Raw genomic sequence first — 25,455 nt, 5'->3', positions numbered from 1 at the left:
TCTGAGATGCTTGCTCATCCAGCTTGGTGTACAACTCCTGCCTATGAATTTTTTTCCCCTTTCTTGGGATGCAGGCTTCTGATAGTTTCTGCAACTTTGACTTGAAGTAATTCTAGGCCTATAGATCCACAAGTTCTTCAGTCCAATCCACTTCCCTAACTAATTTCCTTAATTCTTTAAAGTTAGCCCTTTTGAAATCAAAAACCCTAGTCCCAGATCTGTTTTTGTTTATCCTTCCATCTAGTTTGAACTGAATTAGCTCATGATCACTCGAACCAAGGTTGTCCCCTACAACCATTTCTTCTATGAGGTCCTCACTACTCACCAAAATCAAATCTAAAATGGCATCCCCTCTTGTTGGTTCTTCAACTACTTGGTGAAGGAATCCATCAGCTATCGCATCCAGAAAAATCTGAGCCCTACTATTATTACTAGCACTTGTCCTCCAGGCTATATCTGGGAAGTTAAAGTCTCTCATGATCACAAAATTCCCATTAGTGTTTACTTCATTAAAAACATTAAAGAGGTCTCTATCCATATCCAAATCAGATCCCGGTGGTCTGTAGCACACCCCAAGCACTATCTCAGGGGAGGATCTAATAGCTTTCTTTCCCAATGTGATTTTTGCCCAGACAGACTCTGTCTTACCCAATCTATCCCATCTTATTTCTTTACAGTCTACCTCATCATTGATGTACAATGCTACTCCACCACCTTTGCCTTTATTTCTGTCTTTCCTAAACAGCACATACCCTTCAATACCTGTACTCCAGTCATGACTACTATTCCACCATGTTTCTGTTATCCCTATAATATCTGGTTTCACTTCCTGCACCGGTAGCTCTAGTTCCTCCATTTTGTTACCTGGGCTCCTCACATTAGTGCACAAACATCTTAATTTTTGCCCTTTGGCTTCACTGACATTCTTTACCCGGGTAGGCCCAGACATTCTACCACCAGTATCACCTATTAGACTGGTATCTACAGTACCCTTCCTCCTTATGTCCATTCTCCTACCCACGGCTGTATCCTTTCTTACTTTGTTTTCTTCCCTCTCAATGTTAAATTCCGGCATGGGGATTACCTGACATCTCCCAACCATCTCCCCCCAATTCCTAGTTTAAAGCTCTCTTAATCAGTTATGCCAGCCGCCATCCTAGAAGTCTATTTCCCTCCTCACCCAGGTGAAGTCCATCCCGAAAGAACAGTCCTTTGTCCATGAATGATTCATAGTGGCCATACATCCCAAAGCCCTCCTTATAGCACCACTGCCTGAGCCATCTGTTGATCGCCATAATCTTGTCACGCCTTTGTTGACCTTCTCTAGGAACAGCCAGAATCCCACTAAAGATCACCTGAGCCTCAATTTCCTTAAGTGTCTTCCCCAGTCTGGCATAGTCTCCCTTGATACATTCCAGCGAGAATCTAGCCGTATCATTTGTTCCCACATGAAGGACAATCAGCGGATTCTTTCCCGCTCCTGTTAGGATCCTTTTCAGTCTCAGGTCCACATCCCGTATCTTAGCACCCGGCAGACAGCACACCCTTCTGTTCTCCAGATCAGCTCTAGTTACAGGCCTGTCGATCCTTCTCAGTAAGGAGTCCCCAATCACGTAGACCTGCCTTTTCCTGGTGACAGTGTGATTCTCTGGTCTATCCCCTGCTCCCACTGTCCTCTCGATTCCTATTCGCCCTCGCAATCCTCTGCAACCCATCCCGTATCATCCTGGGGCTCATATTTGGTGTTGTCTCCATTGACTCTTCCCCTCTTCCTATAGGACTACCTGCTCTTCTCTTTTTCCTTGCCCTCTCACCTTCAGCGACCACCTGCTGTGCCCCTTCTTCATTTTCCAGCTCTGCAAATCTGTTCCTGAGTTCTGTTTCTCCTTCACTAGTCTGCCTTTTCCTCTACCTGGTTCTCTTAGTCACATGCTTGCACCATCCACTTTCCTCACCCAGCAGTCTCCCCTCAGAGTTCTTTGGTCCTGCTTCCATCTGCAAGTCTGAGCTTTTCCCTTCGGCCTCCTCATGTCTCTGCTCCATCATCTGCTTGAACCCGCTTCTAAACTCAACCAGAGTTTCCACCTGCATCTCTAATCCTCAGCTCTATCAGGCAGCACTTCATGCAGACAAAACTCTTTTCAGGTACCCCCTCCAGGATCAAATACATGCTGCAGCTTCCACATCCAGTCATCCTCATTGTGTCTTCCACTGCTGCCTCTGTATCGGTCATAGCCGTCCCACCTAAAACCTGTTAGTCCAGGAAACACAAACCAAAGCAAACCACCACCACCTACAGCAAAACAACCCCCCAACAGGCACCAGAACACTGGCAGAACACCACCTTCACTAGCCTGTCAATTCCTCTGCCTAGGTCTCTTAGTCTCCCCCGCAACTCCTCTTGCAAACTCCCACTGAAACTCCCCTGTTTACAGCTCTGTTTGCTGGCTCCTGTGCCGCTGCAGCTGTCTATGCTATGTCATTGTGTAAAATGGTGAAAGTGTCTAGGACACTGGTTTTCTTTCAAATGCATTGAGAATTGAATAAGTATTCACTGCTCTCCAGTGGCTGAGATGCAACTGGGCTGATAGTAATTGATCCTATTCCAAAGATTCAGAACTGTTTGAACTAATGATACTTAATTACAAATGGAAAAATGAGCCTATATGTGGAAGATATTACTCCAGAATGGGATACCTAGGGGAAAAACCAACCCTGAAATTAATTCAGCTGGCCACTAGATGCCACCATTCCACTTCATAAACACACCCAAATACTTGTACCAGAAAAGAAGTAGGAATCTTGGTCCTAAACAGACTGGTTATAAAACATGTTTAAAGGATTGTTAAATCTGTGATTAACTCTCAGTACATGACAATTCTTTATAATGATTGAATATGCATTTGGACCAGATCTCTGTGTGCTGTTTGAAATGATCTGATACTTTTATATCATTTCCTTTTTGACTGATACAAAAGGAGACTAGAATTAACTGGAGGAGGGAATATTTAGATCTGTGATACCCTTATGATAGAGTTCAAAGCTGAATCAGAACTAAGGTTTTGGATGAGATTTGTTGGTGCTGGGTGCTGTTGAGCTGCTTTGAGGAGAATGAGTCAAAATGCAGAAATCTCTTTATCGATTGATCACACAGTACTTCTGTCAGATGTGTCCAGGTCAGAATCCAGTCCCCTTCCCCGTTTCAGGTCCAATGTGGACCCCCAAGCATTGAATGGGGGCTCTGGTCTGGAGGTCAGAATCTGACCCCTGTCCATGAAATGCAGAGGTGGGGGTGGGGGTTAAATCTGAGACTGCGTTTCAGAGGCATTGTTGGTTGAAAATACGTACAGGTAAATATTGTTCATTTGGAGAGTTTTAGGAAAAAACACACCTGATCCAAAAATATTTAATAGCGAGTTAGCAGTTACTTCCCATGGGATTCCAGCAGTGAGGTGTGTCTTTGCTGGGCAAGAAGTGAGGGGCCACTGTCAAGAAATACAAAAACGAGGAATCCTTGTGGCACCTTAGAGACTAACAAATTTATTTGGGCATAAGCTTTTGAAAGCTTATGCCCAAATACATTTGTTAGTCTCTAAGGTGCCACAACGACGTCTCATTTTTTTTGCTGATACAGACTAAAACGGCTACCACTGAAACCAGTCAAAGAATATTGTGTTATCTCAGTGGCTCTCGAATTGTGGTCCATGGACCACTGCTGGTCCATGAGGCACTTATCTTTGAAGCATTGTGCAAGTGTTAAACAGTTAATTTTCACAGCTTCCTCTGTCAAGGAAAGTTCTACTACATCCATCTTACAGGGGGAAGAAACTTAAGTGCAAAGGTTAGGGCCAAAATAATGATGGTGATCACTTTTAATTGACCAGAGCAGGACTTTCTTTTGGCCCATCTGATAGAGCTGCTGCCTGTGTTCCACAAGTATCCCAATTAATGTCTCAGCTGAGGTAATGCATAGGCTGCATGTTAACACACTGTGGGACTCTGCCCTTCTTGAGGCTGGCTCACTAAGAGATTTGTGTCAACTCCAATTACTGGCTATTGTCCTGTAGCTTAAGCAGTAGAGAGGCATGGTTTTAAGTTAAAAGGTCCAAGGTTCAGCTCTTGCTGATGAGACGTAGCAAACCCAGCCATCCAATGAAACACTCCACAAATTTGTTTGACCTTACTTAGGGTTTGTCTACACAGCGGCTGGGAGGTGTAACACTCTCTTTGGATAGACATACACACTAGCTCTGGTTCTGCTAGTGCACTAACAATAGCAGTGTGGCCTCTATTGATGGTGGCTCAGGCTAGCTGCTGGACCTAGGTCCTCTGGGATTGTACTAGGTAACCCCAGCCATCTCCTATGCTGCTGCCATGCCCATGTTGCTATTTTTAGTGCACTAGCTTGATCATAGCTAGTGTGTGTATTTGTTACCACACTGGCAATCACATCTTCTAGCTGCGTACCCCCCTTGTATATCCATCATTTTGCAGGCTTAGCTTTCAAGGTCAGATTGGGTACCCCTTATTTCCACTGGTGGACTGTACTCAGCTGAGTATTCCAACTGAGTGACCAGTTGCAGCTCAAGGTAATTAGTCTAGTACTCAGACTGCAATAGCAAAAGCATTTTCAAATGAACTTTTAGGGCTAGAAAACCCTGATTTGTGTCTCCCTGATGGAGGTGAGCAGTGAAACCAATATTGAGAATGATGTTTTCCCTAAAATGTCAGTGATTTGAACTATGCTGCAGCCAATAAATGTCTTCAACAAGGAGATGGACAAATAAGAGCCAGGTCTATGGTTGTAAAGGGCCGAGTTTGGCTACATTTACTGTGAATAGTCCCTTACCGCATGTGCGGCTCCAGTGAAATCCATGAGAGCACTCGCGGACTAAGGTACCCAAGGCAAGTAATGGTGGTGGAATTGGGCCCATGATGGAAGTAATCAGTGCTGGCCGCATGCTGTTGTGGTGATTTTTCTGCTCTTTTCCCTTTCTAGTGGTACATGAATGGTAATAAATATTTCTCAGATCTGTGGAACGTCATGGATACGCTTGGAATCTTTTACTTCATAACAGGGATTATATTCAGGTGAGTAGTGTTTGGTCTAAAGGCATGTTACCATGGCTCTCCTCAGTGCCAGCTACTGGTACGGTGTGTGTCTGGCTGTGAGAAGATGATGAACAAAGTCACTTGAACTCACTAGCAAACTTGTTATGTTTCCTAAAGTAATAGAAGGTTGTGGATTTTGGATCCAAGGCACAAAGACTGGTTTTGCAGAACATCTCGTGGGCTGAAAAGAACTTGTGCTGAGGAGCTTTTCTTCTGCTCAGATAAGGATAAACTAACACAGACAAGTTTGGTTTGGGTGCTGCTAGAGTCAGAATTCAACAACCCCACATTCTCTGGACTCAGAGGATGTTTTCCTGGATTTCAGGGCCCTTCTGGGCCAGCAGCAGTTCGATCCAGAGTTATAGGGAATACAGGGTATGGTTTAGCAGACTCACACAGAGCTAGTTGAGGGGTTTAGATGTTGACTCAAGCCATATGTCTGGCCCTAGTGTCTATTCCTGATACACCAAGTATCTATTGTAGCTCCTGATAAGAGAGGGTTGCATTGCTACCTCAGCCTTCCCTGATTGTGCATCCATCAAAAGCCAAGTGGGCAGAGGTCCCCAGCGTCAGCTCCCTCCCCTGGCAAACACCTGGCGTTCTGTTCCTGAGGATGAGCTCCTCAGCCTTTCTTTGGGTGCCGATCTTTCTCTTTAAGAACCTTCATGAGGCACCTGGCCTTTTCCGCTGCCACAGTGTGTGCAAATGCTATGAGTCATACCAGCGTGAATCCAGTGTCACTCTACTGAAGTCAGTGTGGTGACTCTGGATTTATTCTGGTGTAGCTTAGGTCAGAATTGGGCCCAATGAGGCCTGAAGTTTGCTCAGTGGAAATACCTCTGTCCTCCTGACTGCAATAGCACTGACGGGTGATCCTGAGGATCTCTGCTCTTTGGGTGGGTGCATGACTGATGCCTATGTGCTACGGTCTTGAGTTTTTTGCAAAAGCCCAAACCTCCCACACTCCCCTCCACAAAGGTAGGTGGCTCCGAGTAAGGTACCCTTCCATTTGAACAATCTCTTGTTTACATTTAGTTTTGCAAAAATAAAGACCTGGCCTCAGCAGCCTTGTCTAGTTCCATCCTGTACTGCTGCTTCATCAGTTTTGACCTTGTTTAAAGATCTTTATACCGAATTAACATTTGAGACAAATTGGATGACTCTGCTGACTGGTAATGGGGCATGAAGCTTTCTGGATTGCCAGCGAGAATTTGCCCCCCGCTTATTAGTGGCTGAAAGCTGTTTATTGGCTGACAGTGATGTACGGTGTGTGAAGTGACTTGAGGCCTGACCCAGCTTGCCCTGAAGTCAGTGGAAAAGATTACCACTGATTTCAACGGGTTTTGGATTGGGCTCTTAGTGCTGTAGTTTGGTTTCTAATGGGCAGAGATCCCTGTCAGTTAAAAGATTCATAATTACAACGTAATTGTACCTTTTGACAGCCTCAAAAAAAGGGGCCAAGAGGACAGAATGGGAATGGAGACTCCTGTTCTGTAGCAGAATTCAGGTGTCTGTCCTTGGTCATGAAAGGGTTGTGTGGGAAGCTGCTGATTTTTCTTCTGGATTGTCTGACACTTAATCTCACTTAATGGAAAGAATCTAGCCTTTTAGTGTGGTTTAGGGGATTGCTGTAATTTACATATACTATACAATAGAACCTCACTCCCGTGTACAGACTGGATTCTGTGCCTGGGCAAGTAACAGGCACGGATACATACATCCTGCAATATACCTTGTTCACTCGTTTTGTCAATTGTAGTTCCAGTTATTGATGTTACTCTGTCATCTTACACTAGTAAAAGTTTGTCCTATATTTTAGGAGGAAGAAATGAAAGGAATGAGATCTGTATAGCATCTGCTGTTACATTTTTGCTCAGAGAGACCAACTTTTTTGCAAAGATTATAAAGTGTGCAAATAAGTAACCACCGTCTATTCTATGGGACCAGGCTGTTTCAATATATATCTGTCATAACTTTAGCCAATGTTTCATTACACTTCTTTTTCTTCCCCAGGCTCCGCTCCTCCAATGAAAGCTCCTGGTACTCTGGGCGAGTCATTTTTTGCCTGGACTACATCATTTTTACTCTAAGGCTGATCCACATTTTCACAGTTAGCAGAAATCTAGGACCAAAAATTATTATGCTTCAGAGGATGGTAAGACATGGGCAATTGTTCATAACGGTCTAAATAAATGATGTTACAAGCTTTTCTTAGAGTGAAATTCCCCCCATACAGAGGGCTGGCACAAGGCCCAAGCCCCACGTACATCCTCCAAATAGGGCTTAATTGAGATTGAAGAGGGACATAATTAGTACAGGGCTGTGTACTGGCTTTCTGCATGGGGCGGGTGGGGGCACTCTAAATGAACAGTTAATATTGGAAAGACAAGTATCAGAGGCAGGACCAGCTCTGGCTTTCTTGCTGCCCCAAGCACAACCCCCCCCCCCCGCAAACCTGCGGGGTGGCCAGAGCTAGGGTGCAAACTTTCGGTGCCACTCCCCCGGCCCGCTGGCTAGCGGGACTCCCTGCGCTGCAGACGTGCTCCGGGAAGTGGAGTGCACTCCCCGGCTAGTGGGGGGAGGGGGTGGAAGTGGGGGGAGACAAAGAAGGGGGGTGGCCAGGCCTTCCTTCAGCCAGGGCGCTCACCACTCGGCCCCTCCCGCCGCACTGCCTGCCAGGAGGGCTCTACGCCACTCCCACCTGCAGTGAATTCAAGGTCGGCGGGGAGGGAAGGACGTGGGCTGCTGGGCTTGCTGCGGACTTGGCACCGGCTGGGGCAGACAGAGCGCACAGCCCACTCCCAGTAGGGCATTCCCCTCCTCCATGCCTCCGCCTCCTACAGGGCAGATGGAGCGGCCAACCAAAAGAAAAAGAAAAGGGTGGCTCTGCCACCCTAGGATTGGGCGGAAGCCGCCCCTTAGAATCTGCTGCCCCAAGCACGAGCTTGCTCTGCTGGTGCCTGGAGCCGGCCCTGATCAGAGGGGTCAATGTGTTAGTCTGGATCTGTAAAAAGTGACAAAGAGTCCTGGGGCACCTTGTAGACTAACAGATGTACTGGAGCATAAGCTTTTGTGGGTGAATACATCATGCATCTGATGAAGTGGGTATTCACCCACGAAAGCTCATGCTCCAATACGTCTGTTAGTCTATAAGGTGCCACAGGACACTGTGTCGCTTTTTATTGGAACGACAGTGAGCTTGGTTTCACAGCAGCGTTCAGCCTCAGCATATCAAATGCTTCAGAGTTGGATTTTGCAGCCCAGCTCATTACTCACATGAAGATTCCTTACTCAACACGAGTAAGGGGATGGCTGAGGAAGGAAAACCTCAATTCTTCTGAGAAGCTAGACTTAGCCGCTGTTGGGAGTTTTCCTACTTCAGGAACTGGACTAGGGAGTGGTCTTGCTGACTTCACTCCCTTTTAGAGTGGGGAAATAGCCCTGAATACTAATTGCGGGCAAAGCCTACTGGGAGGGGGAGACACTGGAGGATGGCTTGGCCCACTTTGGTGGTGGCAGGAGGAGAGGCATGCTGCTGAAGGAACAGCTCCAGAGAAGGGGACGCTGGAGACAGCTCTCAGTCCAAGAGTATGGACAGTGAGCTGAAAAAGGTCCTGAATTGTGCACACAGACTGGGGCCTGTCTACTTCCCAGGAAAGGAAAAGAGGCTTTAATCACACCTGGGGTGCACTGAACCTGGGGAACTTATGAAGAAATAGCACTGAGAGCAACTGAATGTACGTGCAGGTGAAATTAACACTGAGGTTTTTAAAGAATTGCTGCATCTCTGGCTTCCATTTTTCTTCCACTTCTGTGGTCGTCGGATCATCCTGGCCCCCCGGTTTCTATTGATGACAAAGGATCACGGAACTGGGCTCTTACTAAATAAGGCCTTTGTAGTGGTCCCTCCCTCTCAAGTAGAGAGGAAGGCCGCTCTATCTCACTGTATCAGGCAACAACCCTCAGATTTGGGCCTTGCTGGTGGAGCTGAGCTGTACGAAGTCTATAGTTCTGTAGTCTCCTAGCAGGGGAAAACCAGTAGGAACAATCTGGTGCTCCTGTCCTCTTGGCCAGGACGAAGCAGGGAGCAGTCTGTAGTCCTCAGCCCCCATGTTGGAGGGGGCAGTAATTCATAGTCTGAATCTCTGGCCCTTTGGGCAGGACAGAGCAGGGAGCAGGCTTTAGCCCACAAGTACAAGTCTAGCATGCCCTGACCCTCACATGGGGTGGAGCAAACAAAGGTCTGGCATCTTCAGTCTGGCAGACGGCAGTCAAAGGCAGGTCTCTTGGCCGACAGCGGGGAAAGGGTGGGGTGGCACGGGATAGGATGATGCTGTTACTGCTTTCTCAATGTAAGGGCTATTCTTTTGTGTGTGTTTTTTTTCTTTTTCTCTGTCAGTCTCTCAAATGGCAGCTCCCCCGTATTTGGAGGAAAGAGGTAATATTTTGAGGAGATGAGAGAGGAGACAAGAGAACGCTTGTCGTTTGTGGGTATATCAAATGAAAAGTTGCTTCCTGGAATACACACTGTTGGTAGTCTTTGCAGGAACACCAAGGGGAAGGAATTCAGCAATCCTTCACCTGTGGGCATCTAGAAAGTGAACATTTCTTTTTCAAGGTGCCCAGGACCAAATTGTCAGAAGTGGTTACCCGTTTTACTGTTTTAAATATTGCATATGTGACACTTATGTTTGTGTGTGAATCAGGTCAGTTATTCGTCTTGGACCTGTGTACAGAACTTGCATGTTTAGATTTTGGGGTCTGATCCAAACCCCATGAAAGTCAATGGGATTTTCCTGTTGATCTCAATAGGCTTTGGATCAGGCACCTATCTTATAACCACTTAAGTTTGAGCATAACGTCTGAGACTGGATGGAGGCCATCTGAAAATGTAGCTATCCTGCATTGCTGAGTGACTAGATTTTCACATTCATTCCCAACCTTCTGTTTAATTCACAGGGAACAAACTCCTGGCTTCCTTACATTGTGACTTGCTGCAGAAATGTGGATGATGCACTGATCTATTTTTTATACTCTCCTTTCCTAGATGATTGATGTCTTCTTCTTCCTGTTCCTCTTCGGTGTGTGGGTGGTGGCCTTTGGTGTGGCCAGGCAGGGCATCCTGAGGAAGAATGAGTACCGCTGGGAATGGATCTTCCGATCAGTTATCTACGAGCCTTACCTGGCCATGTTTGGCCAGTACCCTGATGACATTGATGGTAGCCATCTTCTGTGTGTACCTCTCCTGGGCAGGGGAGGGCCTGCACTCATTTGGCTCAGCTAGGGAGCCCACGGTGTCTCTTAGGGCCAGCTCCTGCATTGGATCTGTGTTTATACTAAGCCCTGTTGACTTGAGTGGGGCTCTGCAGGGACATGGGTCGGCCCATGTACAGCTGCTTGCAGGATTTGACCCTTAATGACTGCCCAAGCCAGTGTTAAAGCAGGAGAGACTATGAGTGGCTGGCGCCAAGCATCAGATGACAGTGGGGGCATGACTGAAGACCTTAGAGGGACGTGGTTCATCAGCCCTCTGAAAATTGGGCCCCATTACAGGAGCCCTCACTCCCCTCCCATCTGGCACCTAGCACTTTGCCAGACCCGGCCCAGCTCCAACATTCCCCTCTGATTCCCACTGCCCCTTCATACTCACTCCAATCAAGCCCCCTAACAGGCACCTGCTCCAACCTTCCTGACTCCTTCCTTCCAAACAGCAAGAAGGTGGGTTATCACATGAGACTTCATCCCATGGAATCTATTCCAGTATCGGAGGGCGGGGTGGTGGTGGTTACAGTCTTTCTCACTTGTCTGACGTTAAATGACTAATGCCAGATCTTTTTGGTGCACTCTCTTTCTTTCCTATGTGTGCATACGGTGTATTCGGTGCTAATGAAATATCGTTGCTGTGTTCATTTCTCTAGTTCACAAGCTGCCCTTTGCAACTGCCATCTCCATATAAACTGGAGGGCCGTGGTCTGCCCTCCCCTATGCATTGCAGTGACGGCCCTAGTGCAGCTGCACTGTTGTCTGGCCAGCAATGACTGCAGCCCAAGGCACTGTTGTAAATGCCTAGTGCAGACAGGCAGAGCTACTGCTGATGGCACTAACGCTGGTTTCAAACAGTGGTAGTCTCCTCCCAGGCAAATTGCATTTCATCTGTTTACTCTAAACAGTAGCATCAGCGGGTGGGCTTGGGGTAAATCCCCGATGTTGCAGACACACCAGAGAGCGAAAGGCTTCCTTTGCACAGCCCCTGTAGTCTCACTCTCTCCTCCTCTTGCTCTAGGTACCACATACAATTTTGATCGCTGCACCTTCTCCGGGAATGAGTCTAAACCTTTGTGTGTAGAACTGGATGCTAACAACCATCCCCGCTTCCCGGAGTGGATCACCATCCCCTTGGTGTGCATCTACATGCTCTCCACCAACATCCTCCTGGTTAACCTACTGGTTGCCATGTTCGGGTACGTATTAGATGAGCAGTTCTCTGGTGGTGGCCCTTGCAGTCTGCAGAATGGCCAGACAGAGGGAAAATGGGTCCAAGAGGGAACGTCCTTCTTAGAAAGTCTACTAAGGAGTGGAAAAGCTGGAGAAAGCCCCATGTTAGACTCCACAGGTTTAACGCTCACCAGAGAACGTCAGAGACCGGTGTGTATGGAGTATGCTGTTCAGTGGGACAGTGCCAAGGTTTTCAAGCCTAAAAGAAAGTTCCTCCCATAAATTAAATATCTGCCTCGTTACCAGAAAGAATCTCCCAACCTCGCCAAAATAAAAGTGTCAGCTCTGCTGAAATCCCAGCTCCTTCAGGTGACTTGCCATCAATAAATCTAAAGCACTAGATGTGCTGCAAGTGCACATATGAATGAGAAGGATGTGCAATGGTGTGACGTGACATGCACAAGAGTCTCTCCATTTCTGTGAGCCAGTAGGCTTGGAGCTGATAAGAATCCTGCTGTGTCACGGGAATGAAGAGCAATGTTCTTGATGACTTAAGTCGCTTGCTGGTTCATGAGTGAAGTCAGCAGAGGGAAAGTACGATATCCAGGCAGCATCTGCAGGAGCCACAGATTCAGGTTTACTAGATACACTGACCATCTGTTTGTGCTTAGAACTCGTATTTATGTAGCACCTCCCCTCCTGGAGGAGCAGATCTTTACAAACTGACCTGCACATGTCTGATGCTTCTCTTTTGGAAGACAGCTTGGTACTTTCCCCTGATTGTAGGGAACTGAGGGCAGAATGGTGAGCTTACACTCAGCCCTGTATGAGGAGCATTGTGTAGCTAGGCTGTCCTCGGAGGAGCCCTGGGAAGGAACTGCAGCTTGGGCGTTACTCACTGCAGCTTGGACAGGTGGCTGCAGCTTACTCTCTCCTTCCTGCCAGCCCATTTCCACTGACAGAGGAATACAGGGGGGCAGAGCCAATGCTGGGGTCCCTCCCTTTTCTCTCCATCCCTTCCTTTTCCACATGTTTGCAGCTGGGGTGGGAAAAGCAGAGGCTGTGCCCTGCACCAGACCTGGACCCTAGATCTGGGTAGGTCTTCACTGGTTGAGTCAGGCTGGGACGGCTTACAGTCGTACCTGGTTGAGAAAGTTTAGCCTTTAGGGTGGAGGGTTTAGCACTTTAAAATGCTTTCATTCTATGTATTTTAGGTGGTGGTGGGGATATAGAGTTCAGTCTGCCACTCCTAGGTTAATCTGACCACTCAGGCCTATGATGCTTTTCAATCAAAATCTCCAAACATGGTGCTGTAGATCGACTAATTCTCTGTTAACTAAATCATCATTATATTCCAGTAGCGCCTGGAGCCTGAAACCAAAACCAGGGCCCCATTTTACTGGGGGCTGTGCACACTATAATATAACAGGCCTTACCCCAAAGAGCGTAAGTCTAATTAGCATGTTGGGGTGGGAGGAGAGGAGTATTATTGTCCCCTTTTATGGATGGAAAAACTGACACAGAGACAAAGTGACTGTCCCAAAAGTCCCCCAGGGAGTCAGTGGCAGAAGAGTCCCAGTGCAGTGCTTTAAGTGCAGACTGTCCTTACTCTTCAGCTATCCCTGGTTGTTTATCGCAAGCTTGGGATCCAGCCCTGCAGTGCCTTCCCTTACGGCATGTCCGCAGAGCTCAGGGAGAGTCTGGAAGTAGGAGAGCTGCTGTTGGATCAGGTCTGAATTAAACAAGGGATCTGCTGAAAGGGTTTGATTCAGTTTGTTTCATGACTGTTAAATTATCCTCAGCGTGGATGATAATCCGGTACGTGTGTAACATTCTACACCGGTATAATTACTGTCCTATTAACCCTTTGAATGTTGACATTCCCAGACTGCTCCAGTAATGGGTAGCAGGCAGTGTGTTGAATTTAACACATGCTTGTGGTCCGAAAAAACACTTGGTGGGGACTAAAACATGCAATTCTCAGAGCTGTAGGAGAGGTGTCAAACTTCCCCCAAATGTCCACTCGTTCAAATAAATGATTCGATCCAAACTAAGGGCTAGGAGTCTCCTGAATCCCAACAGGGCTGCCCAGGAGATTGGGGATTTAAGTATCATCCCATTCCTTGTGGCTGTGGGCCATGGGCTGGTAGCAGAGGTTGGAGTAGAATCCAGAATCTCTTTCCCAGGCAGCGGGTTACAAGAAGTGGAGAATGATGGGGGAGGGATAGAACTGGCCACGTGCAGGAGCTACGTTCTGTTTATACGTGTGCTTGTCATTTCAGTTCCTTCGTATTTATTTGTATTGTTCCAAAATTACAAACCAGAAAACCACCTAGTGTCTATTACTGCACCATACACTGCAGCTGCATGGACAAGGGCAACAAAATACATTAGAAGGCATAGACAGCTAAAGATCGTAGAAGCCATGACCATAAACAAAATACATCCACCATAGTCTTCAGCAGCATCCTCTACCTGCAGCAATTCAAGATGAGTTACAAACTGGACCCTGATGAGTACAGCTCTCCGCACAATTGGTATTTCATGGAGTAGCTAACCGTCCCTTGGTCTAGTTTGTGCCACAGTGACACAGCCCCTTGTAAGGGGACGGCCTGTGGCTGCTTTACCATAAGAGCCTCCCAGGGAAAAGAACTATACCCACAATTCCTTCCCTGTTCCTCTGTTTGCTTCTGGAGGTGGGTTTGTAATTGGTACTGCACTATAACAGCAGCAAACTGGTACCAAAGCACATTCAAACTCAAGATCTGGAGAGGGGTATGAGGAGGTTCTTACTGCTTCTCATGCTCAGACACACATATGCAGCATAAGTCAATATCTAATAGAAAGGCCCTTTTCTTTCCAAAAGAACATGCACATTTGTTGCTGTTCAATATCACTGCTCACAAATGTTTTTCATTTGAAATTGGAAGCCTCTAGCATTTGCTAAGTATACATCAGAAGGCCCAGAGGCTCCCCTGAGAGATGTACGTGCCAGTGACTTGAAGAGGATTTGCACATCCATATTGGAGAGCACGACAAAGTTGGACGTAATTGATATTGATAGAAAGTTCACATCTTGTGACCAGAAGTTTTGCCACTTGACACTTCAAAACCAATAGATTATTTCTTGCATCTGGTGCAAAGATTACTAACAAGTCAAAATCAAATGGTACCTTAGCTTTAAAATAAGAGAGTCTTGGCAAACCGTGCCATAGTCACATGCCCACGGATCCACCGTCACACCCTCTTCTTTATCCCTGCATAGGCTGGCTGTCCATTGTCCAGCAGGGTTGGATACTGGCTGCGATGTCTTAGTTTTCAGCACCCCCAGGTATTACAGTGGTATAGGAGTGGGCAACTTTTAGAGGCGTTAAAGTGCAATCAAATTATATTCACAACGTGTGCACTCAAAGCTTCTCTTCTTGCCACTTGGAGCATTCATCACACAACCCTGCTGTTCACTTGGAAGAACAGCGCTTGCGGCTCATACATTTCACATTCAGGGCTGAACAATGTGCAATCAGCTCCTTCAGGCGTATCCCTTCCGTGCATTCTGGGAGCTGCCATCCTTTATTGTTCTTTGTTCAAGCCCAGTTCTTTCCATCGTCAATTTTTGCTCTTTGCCAGGCAGTCTTTCCGCATTGGTGGCACCCTCCTATCGGATGATTTTACTTTTTCCCAGTAGAAACTCATTTTCTTGTTGCTGCCACATTCCCTGATACTCCTATAACAAATTTTGTTTCACATTGCAAATGAAGGTAGTTCACCCCTTGGTCTTATAGCTTCTTGTATTTTTCTGATGGGGCGCAGTGGCCATTGCGATGTCTGTAAAATCGATATGGGATGTCTGGAAAATATGCAGAGGCTGGTCAGGTGTCTTTCTGCAGCCTCGGAACCCTCAGATTCCTTTACATTTCCTTCTGATGGAGGTAAAGGGCCTCATTGAGTCTCTGGCAAGAATAGGGTTAAAGCCACTTCCTAAACAGCCAACTGGCCCTGCATTCTGCTTAAAATGCAATAGTTACTGTATGAGAATGACTTAAAACGTGGCACTAACCGACTTTCCCATAGGCCTCCCTACGTGTGGCCGAACTGCCTCTAGAGCTTGCCAAATGATCGCACATTGTGCCCATCAGGGAGAGGTGTCTCGTACTCCCATTCTGGAGGTGAATGCTGACACTGGAATGGTTGGAATAAATCCAGTTCTAGTGCTCAAACCATGGGGTTACCTGTCTGCAGAGGAAAATGAAAGTAGACATGCACAGGCCAGCTGCTTACAAACAGAGTCTGACGTGATAAATGGAAGCTAGCTGTGGGGTGGGTACTGAGTGTCTGTTCCAGGGGCCAGAAGCAGTAATTGTGGATGATTAACTGCCTTTTCTGCATTAACAACTTTAAATGACTCTTCATCCCTGGGAAAAGTTGGGCTCCTATATCGGTGAGGTGCTTTTGAAAATTGGACCCTAGGACTTTAATCTTCCGAGATTATTGCTGCTGGAATTTGCACCCTGTTACCACTTTCAAAAACGACTTTGGGCATTGAGTGCTATAGGTATGTAAGCTCAGGTGCTGTAGGTGCTGTTGAAAAAGTTTACCTTCAGTCCCTTCCCAAAATTAAAACATTTGACCTCTGCGGAGTTAAACTTCCAACACTAGAGCTCACCCCGCCGCCCCTTTGGGAGGGGTTCTGAATCCCAATTCAGATTTGGATCCAACAGTTGTAGCTTTTCTCCATATCTCTGGGCTGGACAAAACTCCTGCAGTTTAGGAGGGGTTTAAAATCAGGAGACAGGTTTGAGCATTTGGCCTGCTAAATCCAGGGTTGTGAACTCTATCCTTGAGGGGGCCATTTAGGGATCTGGGGCAAAAATCTGTCTGAGGATTGGTCCTGCTTTGAGCAGGGGGTTGGATTAGGTGACCTCCTGAGGTCCCTTCCAACCATGATATTCTATGATTAACCATGAGCTGGAGCTTTCCATCAGTTGATGTTGCCAGTAGTACAATGCACCAGATCAGATGGATAAGTTCTTATTTAATGTGCTCTTTTTATGACTCAGTAATAACCAGAATTGCTGCTCTGGTGCATGATTGGTAGCAAACATGTAGTGCACTGGTGCCTTAATGTTCCTGCTATTTATCACTCTGACTTGTAGCACAAGCACTATGCCGTATCATCTGTGGATGAATGGAAGAACTCAAGAGACTTCCTCTAGGGAGATATTAATGGCTTTTTTTTTAGATGGGAGTTACCCATGTGTTTAGCATTGAGGAAGTTAGACGGGGCCGACAGGTAAGTCTGACATCTGAGAAGTGCTATCAGTCATTCTTCACCTTATCACAAATCCTTAGGGCTGTGGGTCTTTCAGATAAACAGAGTTAAAAGTGTCGACTATTTTAGTAATGGATGAACGGCTTTTGGTAAAATCAGAATGGACTGGAGCTAGTCAGAAAATGAAAGTCTATGTGAAGCCTGGTCTGACATTTGTCCTAGCTTGTGGATCCTCAACTCATGCTGCAAAGCCTGTTTGTCTGCATGGTCTGTGGGGGCCAGGGAGGACTCTGGTAGGTGGGAAGTGTGGTTCGGACTGGTGGGGCCAACTGGGTCTCCTGGAGCAGTCTGGGTGTGACCTGTGTGTGTAAAACACATCGAGGAACCCACAAGCAGAGCGTAGCCACACCTATTAATGGACTGTGTGTGTGACTGGTTTTATTTGCTTTTGCTTTACAATCAAGTCAGGATGGGACTGAGTCTAGACCAAAAACTTTTGCGGGTGTAGTGAGGTCGGGTAGGGGTATCATTTTATATTTTACAGAATGTTTATACCAACAAAAGCCCTAGTACAGATGCAGCTGCACCAGCTAAAAATGACTTTTGTTGGAATAGATTTCATTTGGGAAACTGGTATAGGCATAATTTGCCTGTAGGAGCTGCGTCCCCATGTAGAGAGGTCAGCTGGTACAGCTATAACAGCAAAGCTTTCCTAGTTTAGAGTAGGCTGTAGGGAGCAAATCTACATGCTAGTATTCTAAATGGGAGACGGAGTGAGAGGAATGGGTTGCAGTGTACTTTGAGTTCAGGTGTGTCGGGCAAATAGCAGCCTCTCTGCCATGTGATCACATCGCTGACAAACCAAACAAAGCATACTTCCATCTATGATTCCTTCTCCCAGGTTCCCCATCTCCTCTGATCATCTGTCAATTTTGTAATAACGCTGCTGGCTGGCTGGTTCTGCAGCAATAGAGCAAGAATAATGTAGATCATATCCTGTTTGTCTTTAAAGTTGATATTAAAATATAAGCAAATACCATGGAGATGCCAACCATCATCTGGCATACCATATGAGAGCTACAGCTCAGTCAAAATGTATCAATATTGGTTTCCTCTTTTCAAGTAATATAAACATTTTGTCGGCAAAATTAAGGATTTAATTAATTTTTTTTAGAGAGCTGGAAACTAAAGGATATTCCACACTAGAGGAGTAGCCGTGTTAGTCTGGATCTGTAAAAGCGGCAAAGAGCCCTGTGGCACCTTATAGACTAACAAACATATTGGAGCATGAGCTTTCGTGGGTGAATTCCCAGTTCGTCAGATGCATATAGTGGAAATTTCCAGAATTCACCCACAAATGCTCATGCTCGAATACGTTTGTCAGTCTATAAGGTATCACAGAACTCTTTGCCATTTCATACTAGATTATAGAAATGTTAAAGTTTATCTTAACCTTCTGAAGATCCTATTAAGAGTTCTTGAAAGAGCCATTTAGAAATATCTCATTTGTCCTTTAACAATAGTAGGGAAAGGATTGGGGCAGGTACCATTGTTTTGTTTTGTTTGTACAACACCTAGTTCTGGTCCTTGACTTGAGTTCCTATAATACAACTCCTTATAATAAACTCGGAGGAGTTGCAGGCTTTGCAAACAGCCTATTTTTTAGTTTTGCAGAAAATTGTAAGAGTTGGCAAATATTATTCATGCAACCCATTGTCTAGCTATAGGGCAGCCTGTGTTGTATGGCAAAACTAGAAGAACATCTCCTAAAGCCAGACTGGCACAAATAGGTAGAGCTCCATACAACATTTAATCTTTCATTAGATTTTATCCAGGGTGCCTTTTTTGCTATCAATTTGTATTATCACTTTCCCCTGCTCCGCTTCTTCCTTTTTTTCCCAGCCTCTCCAAATCAGAGTCCAACTTTTAAATCCAGGATATTCATGTGACTGAAACTATGTAAAACCAATTCCCCACCCTTGCTAATAGGAAAACTTCTGTTACTTGGATCTAATGAAAATCTTCACTGGATAATAAATAACTAGTGGTACCTTTAGACAAACAGAGGTTTATCTTTTAATCTGTCCCTTAGTTACACGGTTGGATCAGTACAAGAAAACAACGATCAGGTGTGGAAGTTCCAGCGCTATTTCTTGGTTCAGGAGTATGGCAGCCGTTTGACTATTCCATTTCCCTTCGTCATCTTTGCCTATATCTACATGGTGATGAAGAAATGCTTTAAATGCTTCTGTAAAAAAGAATGCAAAGAGCCATCCATCTGTTGTAAGTAGGATTGTGTGCTGTTTCTACCCCTTGCTAGGGTGCCAGAATGAGCTGTACCTTTGTCCCCACACTCATTCCCTTTGTAGTCATCCCTTCCCAGTGCTTGTACTTCTCTCCAGGTAGAATCCCACAACTGAATCCCACTCCTGGAATGGGTCACCACGTTACAGCACCCCTATTAACCCCCAGTGTCCTCAGCAGGTCCAACTGAGTTTTTTGGTCCAGGTGGCTCTGGATTTCTTTCCAGGAGCCTGCAGTCTGTGTGAAAGTTCAGTGGCAGAACACTTTTTCAATACAAAATCTGTATTTATTCACAAGAACATAACAAACAGAGGAAGAGGGTCAAAACAACGAAAGGTCTATACTTACGTCCTCCAACCTAAACCTTCACCTTACCTTGCAAATGTACCTTGTCCCAGGCAGTCAGTACCCTCTCACTCAGTCAGCCCCAGTCTGTCTCCATCCTGAGTTGATAGGCAGTCTCTTACCTATTTCAAAGTCCCTTTCTTTGTCCTGGAACACCTGAACCTGATTGGTTGGGTTTATGTATCTCCCCAGGTGGGACGGAGGCAGACTTGTAGTAGTGGAGTTGTCATATTGTCCATTTAAGCACTGATAATTGAGCTAGTGGATAGCTCAATGGTTTGAGGAATTAGCCTGCTTAAACGCAGGGTTGTGAGTTCAATCCTTGAGGGGGCCATTTAGGGAGCTGGGGCAAAATCAGCACTTGGTTCTACTTGTGAAGGTGGAGGGCTGGACTCAATGACCTTTCACAGGCCCTTCTGCTTCTATGAGATTGGTATACTTCCATATATTTATTTTATTTAGTGATTGCTGGGGTGTGTGTAGAGTTGCAGCTGGCATTACCCTTAGTGTTCCGAGAGCCAGCCATACTGCAGTCTCAAACACACACAAATATTAAAAAAAAATTACATATAGCTCCCACATTCTTCACTCTCCCAAAGGAGCCAGTTCTGTGCTACATAGCCTGCTACTGTGTTTTGTGATCCTGTTGACTCTCACAAGCTAAGCAACAATCAGATGGGGTTGGTATTTAGAGTGGAGACCTTCCAGGGAAAATGAAATGATATAGCAAGTAACTGTAGTAATTCAGTAGGTTGTCACTGTGTGCTCTGAAGGTACCATGTTTCAGAGTAGATGTACAGTGGAGTCCCTGATTTCTTGTGATGAATAAACTTCCCACTGTGCTTAAAATCTAAGTTAAAACTTGTCCAGGACCTTGGGGCTAACACCATACTTCTACCTACCTACAACAACCTAAATTTGCAGTTGGACATAATATAAGCTTTTTTTATTTTCTGCTCTAAATTGCTCAGATTTTTGCAGAGGTAAGCAGCTGCTGCATTCCACCCCAACAGCTAAAGCAGTTCAGTGGTGGGTAAAGTGATCCCTGCACAGCCTTTATCCCGGAGGTACTGAGGTATAACTAGTTGATATTTGTAAAGAACTTTTAAAATGTGCACCTTTTCGAGGTGCATATGGTGCTTAGTAGATTTCAGAGACTTTCTCCTTTAGGGCACTGGATTCAGTTCTAGCAAAGGCCGGCAGTGGCTGAAAATCATTATTTGATGGCTGGGCAGCCTGGCCTGTATATGAAAGGAGTAAATCATTTCCTGTCAAAATCAGAATTGGCAGTGGTGTGCTCCTGGACAATCTCAGATGAGGCTTGGGAGTGAATTGAGCCAGCAGCTCTCACACTAAAGTCTTCAACAAGATTTAAATATGAGATCACTTCCACTTTTTTTCCAATCAATACAGTACTTACCTCTTCATAGTTTTCTTCCCCCTCCCCTCTCCCCCAGACTTGTTGATTTGGACACTTACATAAGAACGGCCATACTAGGTCAGACCAAAAATCCATCTAGCCCAGTATCCTGTCTTCTGACAGTGGCCAATACCAGGTGCCCCAGAGGGAATGAACAGAACAGGTGATCATCAAGTGATCCATCCCCTATCTTCCATTCCCAGCTTCTGGCAAATAGAGGCTCGGGACACCATCCTTGCCAAACCTGGCTGATAGCCATTGATGGACCTGTCCTCCATGAATTTATCTAGTTCTTTTTTGAACCCTGTTATAGTCTTCATGTAACGGCTCAATGGGGGTGGCAAAACTATTAGATCTTAGAGGCTCGGTGTTTTGATGGCTTAAAATATAAGAGGTGGAGGCCAACACCCCACCCCAATCTGACCCACTGATATTTATCCTTGTCCTTTATTTATGCTCCTTCAGCTAATGACGCTTGGGTGGGCACTATAATACATTATTCAAGGACAGCCTGTTAGCAGTGCTAACTTCTCCAGCGGCTCTTCTGCCTGCTTGAGATTGATTGAAAAAGAAAACTAATACTCTTCTGACCACATGGCTGTTGCTTCTGCTAAATGAGCTATATCAGGAACACGTGTATATATAGAAATCCCTGCTTGGCTTTGGGTAAGGCCTTTAACTGTTCTCCCTGCATTTATTCGGTCAGTGAGCACAGATATGAATTGCTTTAACAAGCTTTTTCAACAAATTGGCTCTTGTCTCTGGTATTCTCCCAGCTTTTTGTAAAGTGCCATTCATAAGAGATGAGAGAGAAGAGAGCTTCAATTAATTGACAGGCTTGTTCCTATACATCAGCACTACGGCTTTTGCCCTGCAGCATCAATTGAAACTCTTGCTTAGTTTAGGAAAAAGTTACTTGTAGAATGTGCAGATCCCCTGCACTGTTTGTGGGTTTGGTTGCCCAAATCATCAGTGTTGCAAATGGCGTTTAGCTTCCACACCAGACAGATGAAGATCTGACTGTAGAAACTCCTGCTGAGCTGATCTATAATTTACCTTTTACTGCTAGACCCAATGGGAGGACTTAATTAGATCCAATTTGTGGCTGTTCCAGCAGAGCTGTGCTGCTGGTAAGGAGCACTGGGGCTGCTTAATCCCTGTGCCGGAGGCAGCCATAATGCTCTCGCTTCAGCTCCAGTGCAAGGAGTGGGGAAAGGTGGCTAAGGACTCACTCTTGTGTGGGCTGGACTCCCATTGCCGTCAGAGGCATTCGATGTGGGCACAGGGGACTGCTCATAGGGAGCGGCTTGCAAAATCAGGGCTTAAGTCACCTGGCAGCCCTGACTGAGGCAGCAGGCCTGGTTAGGTTGCAGGTCCTGGTCAAGCACCTCCCATTGGCCACTCACCAGACTGCTGTGAGGGAACCCAGCTGCTGGGTTCCCCGGTGTGTTAAGGCTCTGGAGCCTGAACAGACCCCAACTGCTGGCCCAGTCCTGGGGACCCTAGGCACCCGCTTGGGGTGCAGATCCTCTGTCTAGCACCCTCTCCTGAGGCCTGGGACCTGCTGTCCAGCTGCCTAGCACCTGGGCTCAGTGCTGACCTTTTAGACTCCGCTGTAGCTTAAACACACCTTTTCCCAGAACTCCCCCACAAGGTGTGAGCTTTTGGGTCCCTGTTGAACTCTCTCAGAAGGCGCGTGGTAGCTGTGAGGTATATAACCCGTACAGACACTTTGCCAGTCTCACCATTGCTCTTCTTCTACTTTACTTAAAGCACAAGGGAGTGGGGCTCATATAGAACATAACACAAATCCTAACCGCAGTTGCCCCTCGCGCTTTGGGAATGCTTAGGGGACCATCTGGATTCTGGTAAGCAGGCAGGGTCCCTAGCCTCATAAGGCATCTACATTCTGGATTGCTTTTCCCTCCTCCTGAGCTTGGGAAAAATGGCCTCCTCTATTTTTTTATAACCTTCCAGTCTTCTCTGTCAGGTGACACCCTCAGGTGACCAGAGACTCCTCCAAGGTGACTTTGTCATCCCCGTAGGATGACACAGAATGACCAAATTGTGAGGTTCCCCAAATGGTCACACAGCATCACTCGCATGTTTGATGTTTGCCAGAAGCCAGAAAATTCACACTTCATTTAAAACCTCCTCAAAGCTGAATGCTTCGAAACCTCAAATATAGTGTCCATTCGGAGGTTAGAGTGGAAATGTGGGTCAATTCCTCTTTTTAATACAAACCCAGTTAGCTTTTCCCATGCCATGACCAGGCAATAAAATACATTAATGTTCTATTTACATTATCGCTGCTAATTTTCTGTATGCAGAGGAATGAATTCCGTTAGCCCTGGTCAACAGAATCACTGGTAGGCTTTTTCACATTTCAAAACGGTACAGGCAGATTAAGTTAGTCTAATGCCTTTTTGTATTTCGCAGGTTCAAAATATGAGGACAATGAGACGCTTGCATGGGAAGCAGTCATGAAAGAAAATTACCTTGTCAAAATCAATTCCAAAGCAAACGACTCTTCAGAGGAGTATGTCTGTTTTTTCTCTCTTAGACGAAACTTCACTTCTGCAAACTTTTTATTTTTTAAAAAAGAAAAAGAAAACCTTTTTTTTACATTTAGAAAGTCTGCTTATACACTGATATATTAATAAAATCAGCCTAAAACAGCTCATCCATTCTGCCTCAAGTAAAATATTGGAGATTTTATAATCCATTAGCATAATGCAGCTTGGTTGCCTAGGCTGTTACATTTTCATTAAAATTTTGCAAATTTGACATGAGACATTATCCACACAATATGTGCTGAATAGATTCGTTTATGTACAATTACATACTAAAAATGTCTTCCATTAGCTTGGTAGGGTGAACTTGGGCAAATCACCTCTCTGTGCCTCAAAGTTCCCATCTGTCAGGTGGGGATAATCATAGAATCATAGAAAATTAGGGTTGGTAGAGACCTCAAAACAGGACCAACCCGAACTAAATCATCCCAGCCAGGGCTTTGTCAAGCTGGGCCTTAAAAACCTCTAAGGATGGAAATTCCACCACTTCCCTAGGTAACCCATTCCAGTGCTTCACCACCCTCCTAGTGAAAGAGTGTTTGCTAATATCCAACCTAGACCTCCCATACTGCAATTTGAGACCATTGCTTCTTGTTCTGTCATCAGGTACCACTGAGAACAGTCTAGATCCATCCTCTTTGAAACCCCCCTTCAGGTAGTTGAAGGCTGCTATCAAATCCCTCCTCATTCTTCGCTTCTGCAGACTAAACAATCCCAGTTCCCTCAGCCTCTCCTTGTAAATCATGTGCCTCAGCCTGCTAATCATTTTCATTGCCCTCCGCTGGACTCTCTCCAATTTATCCACATCCTTTCTGTAGTGGGGGCCCAAAACTGGACGCAATACTCCAGAAGTGGCCTCACCAGTGCCAAATAGAGGGAAATAATCACTTCCCTTGATCTGCTGGCAACGCTTCTACTAATTCAGCCCAATATGCTGTTAGTCTTCTTGGCAACAAGGGCACACTGCTAACTCATATCCAGCTTCTCGTTCACTGTAACCCTTAGGTCCTTTTCTACAGAACTGTCGCTTAGCCAGTCAGTCCCCAGCCTGTAGCAGTGCATGGGATTCTTCCACCCTAAGTGCAGGACTCTGCACTTGTCCTTGTTGAACCTCATCAGATTTCTTTTGGCCCAATCCTCTAATCTGTCTAGCTCACTCTGGACCCTATTCCTACCCTCCATTGTATCTACCTCTCCCCCCAGCTTAGTGTTATCTGCGAACTTGCTGAGGGTGCAATCCCTCCCATCGTCCAGATCATTAATGAAGATGTTGAACAAAAGCAGTCCCATTACCGACCCCGGGGGCATTCCGCTTGATACCGGCTGCCAACTAGACATCGAGCCGTTGATCATTATCTGCTGAGCCCAACGATCTAACCAGCTTTTTATCCACCTTTATAGAATACATATATTTTGACTTGCTGGCAAGAATACTGTGGGAGACCATATCAAAATCTTTGCTAAAGTCAAGGTATATCATGTTCACCGCTTTCCCCATATCCTCAGAGCCCGTACAGACACTTTGCCAGTCTCACCATTGCTCTTCTTCTTTACTTAAAGCACGAGGGAGTGGGGCTCATATAGAACATAACACAAATCCTAACCGCAGTTGCCCCTTGCGCTTTGGGAATGCTTAGGGGACCATCTGGATTCTGGTAAGCAGGCAGGGTCCCTAGCCTCATAAGGCATCTACATTCTGGATTGCTTTTCCCTCCTCCTGAGCTTGGGAAAAATGGCCTCCTCTATTTTTTTATAACCTTCCAGTCTTCTCTGTCAGGTGACACCCTCAGGTGACCAGAGACTCATCATAGAAGGCAATCAGGTTGATCCTTGGTGAATCCATGTTGAGTGTTCCTGATCACCTTCCTCTCCTCCAAGTATGTCAAAATGGATTCCTTGAGGATCTGCTCCATGATTTTTCCAGGGATTGAGGTGAGGCTGACTGGCATGTAGTTCCCTGGATTCTCCTTCTTCCCTTTTTTTAAAGATGGGCACTA

At 45.8% G+C, this 25,455-nt stretch overlaps 1 protein-coding gene across 3 annotated transcripts in view; it reads left to right on the top strand.

Moving 5' to 3' along the window:
- Window positions 1-25,455, top strand: part of TRPM8 (transient receptor potential cation channel subfamily M member 8) — a 124,381-nt gene that overhangs the window by 87,730 nt on the left and 11,196 nt on the right. For all 3 annotated transcript variants that reach the window (XM_050916480.1, XM_050916478.1, XM_050916479.1), the window contains 6 exons: window positions 5,000-5,091; window positions 7,126-7,267; window positions 10,160-10,331; window positions 11,396-11,573; window positions 18,909-19,099; window positions 23,325-23,424. In XM_050916480.1, the coding sequence (XP_050772437.1) occupies window positions 5,000-5,091; window positions 7,126-7,267; window positions 10,160-10,331; window positions 11,396-11,573; window positions 18,909-19,099; window positions 23,325-23,424 (875 nt within the window). The remainder of the gene's footprint in view (window positions 1-4,999; window positions 5,092-7,125; window positions 7,268-10,159; window positions 10,332-11,395; window positions 11,574-18,908; window positions 19,100-23,324; window positions 23,425-25,455) is intronic.

This window comes from Gopherus flavomarginatus, chromosome 10, assembly GCF_025201925.1.
Source record: "Gopherus flavomarginatus isolate rGopFla2 chromosome 10, rGopFla2.mat.asm, whole genome shotgun sequence".
In the NCBI taxonomy this organism is placed as follows: Eukaryota; Metazoa; Chordata; order Testudines; family Testudinidae; genus Gopherus; species Gopherus flavomarginatus.
The sequence above is the reverse complement of the archived record's forward strand: the minus strand, read 5'-3'. Positions and strand labels throughout refer to the sequence as shown.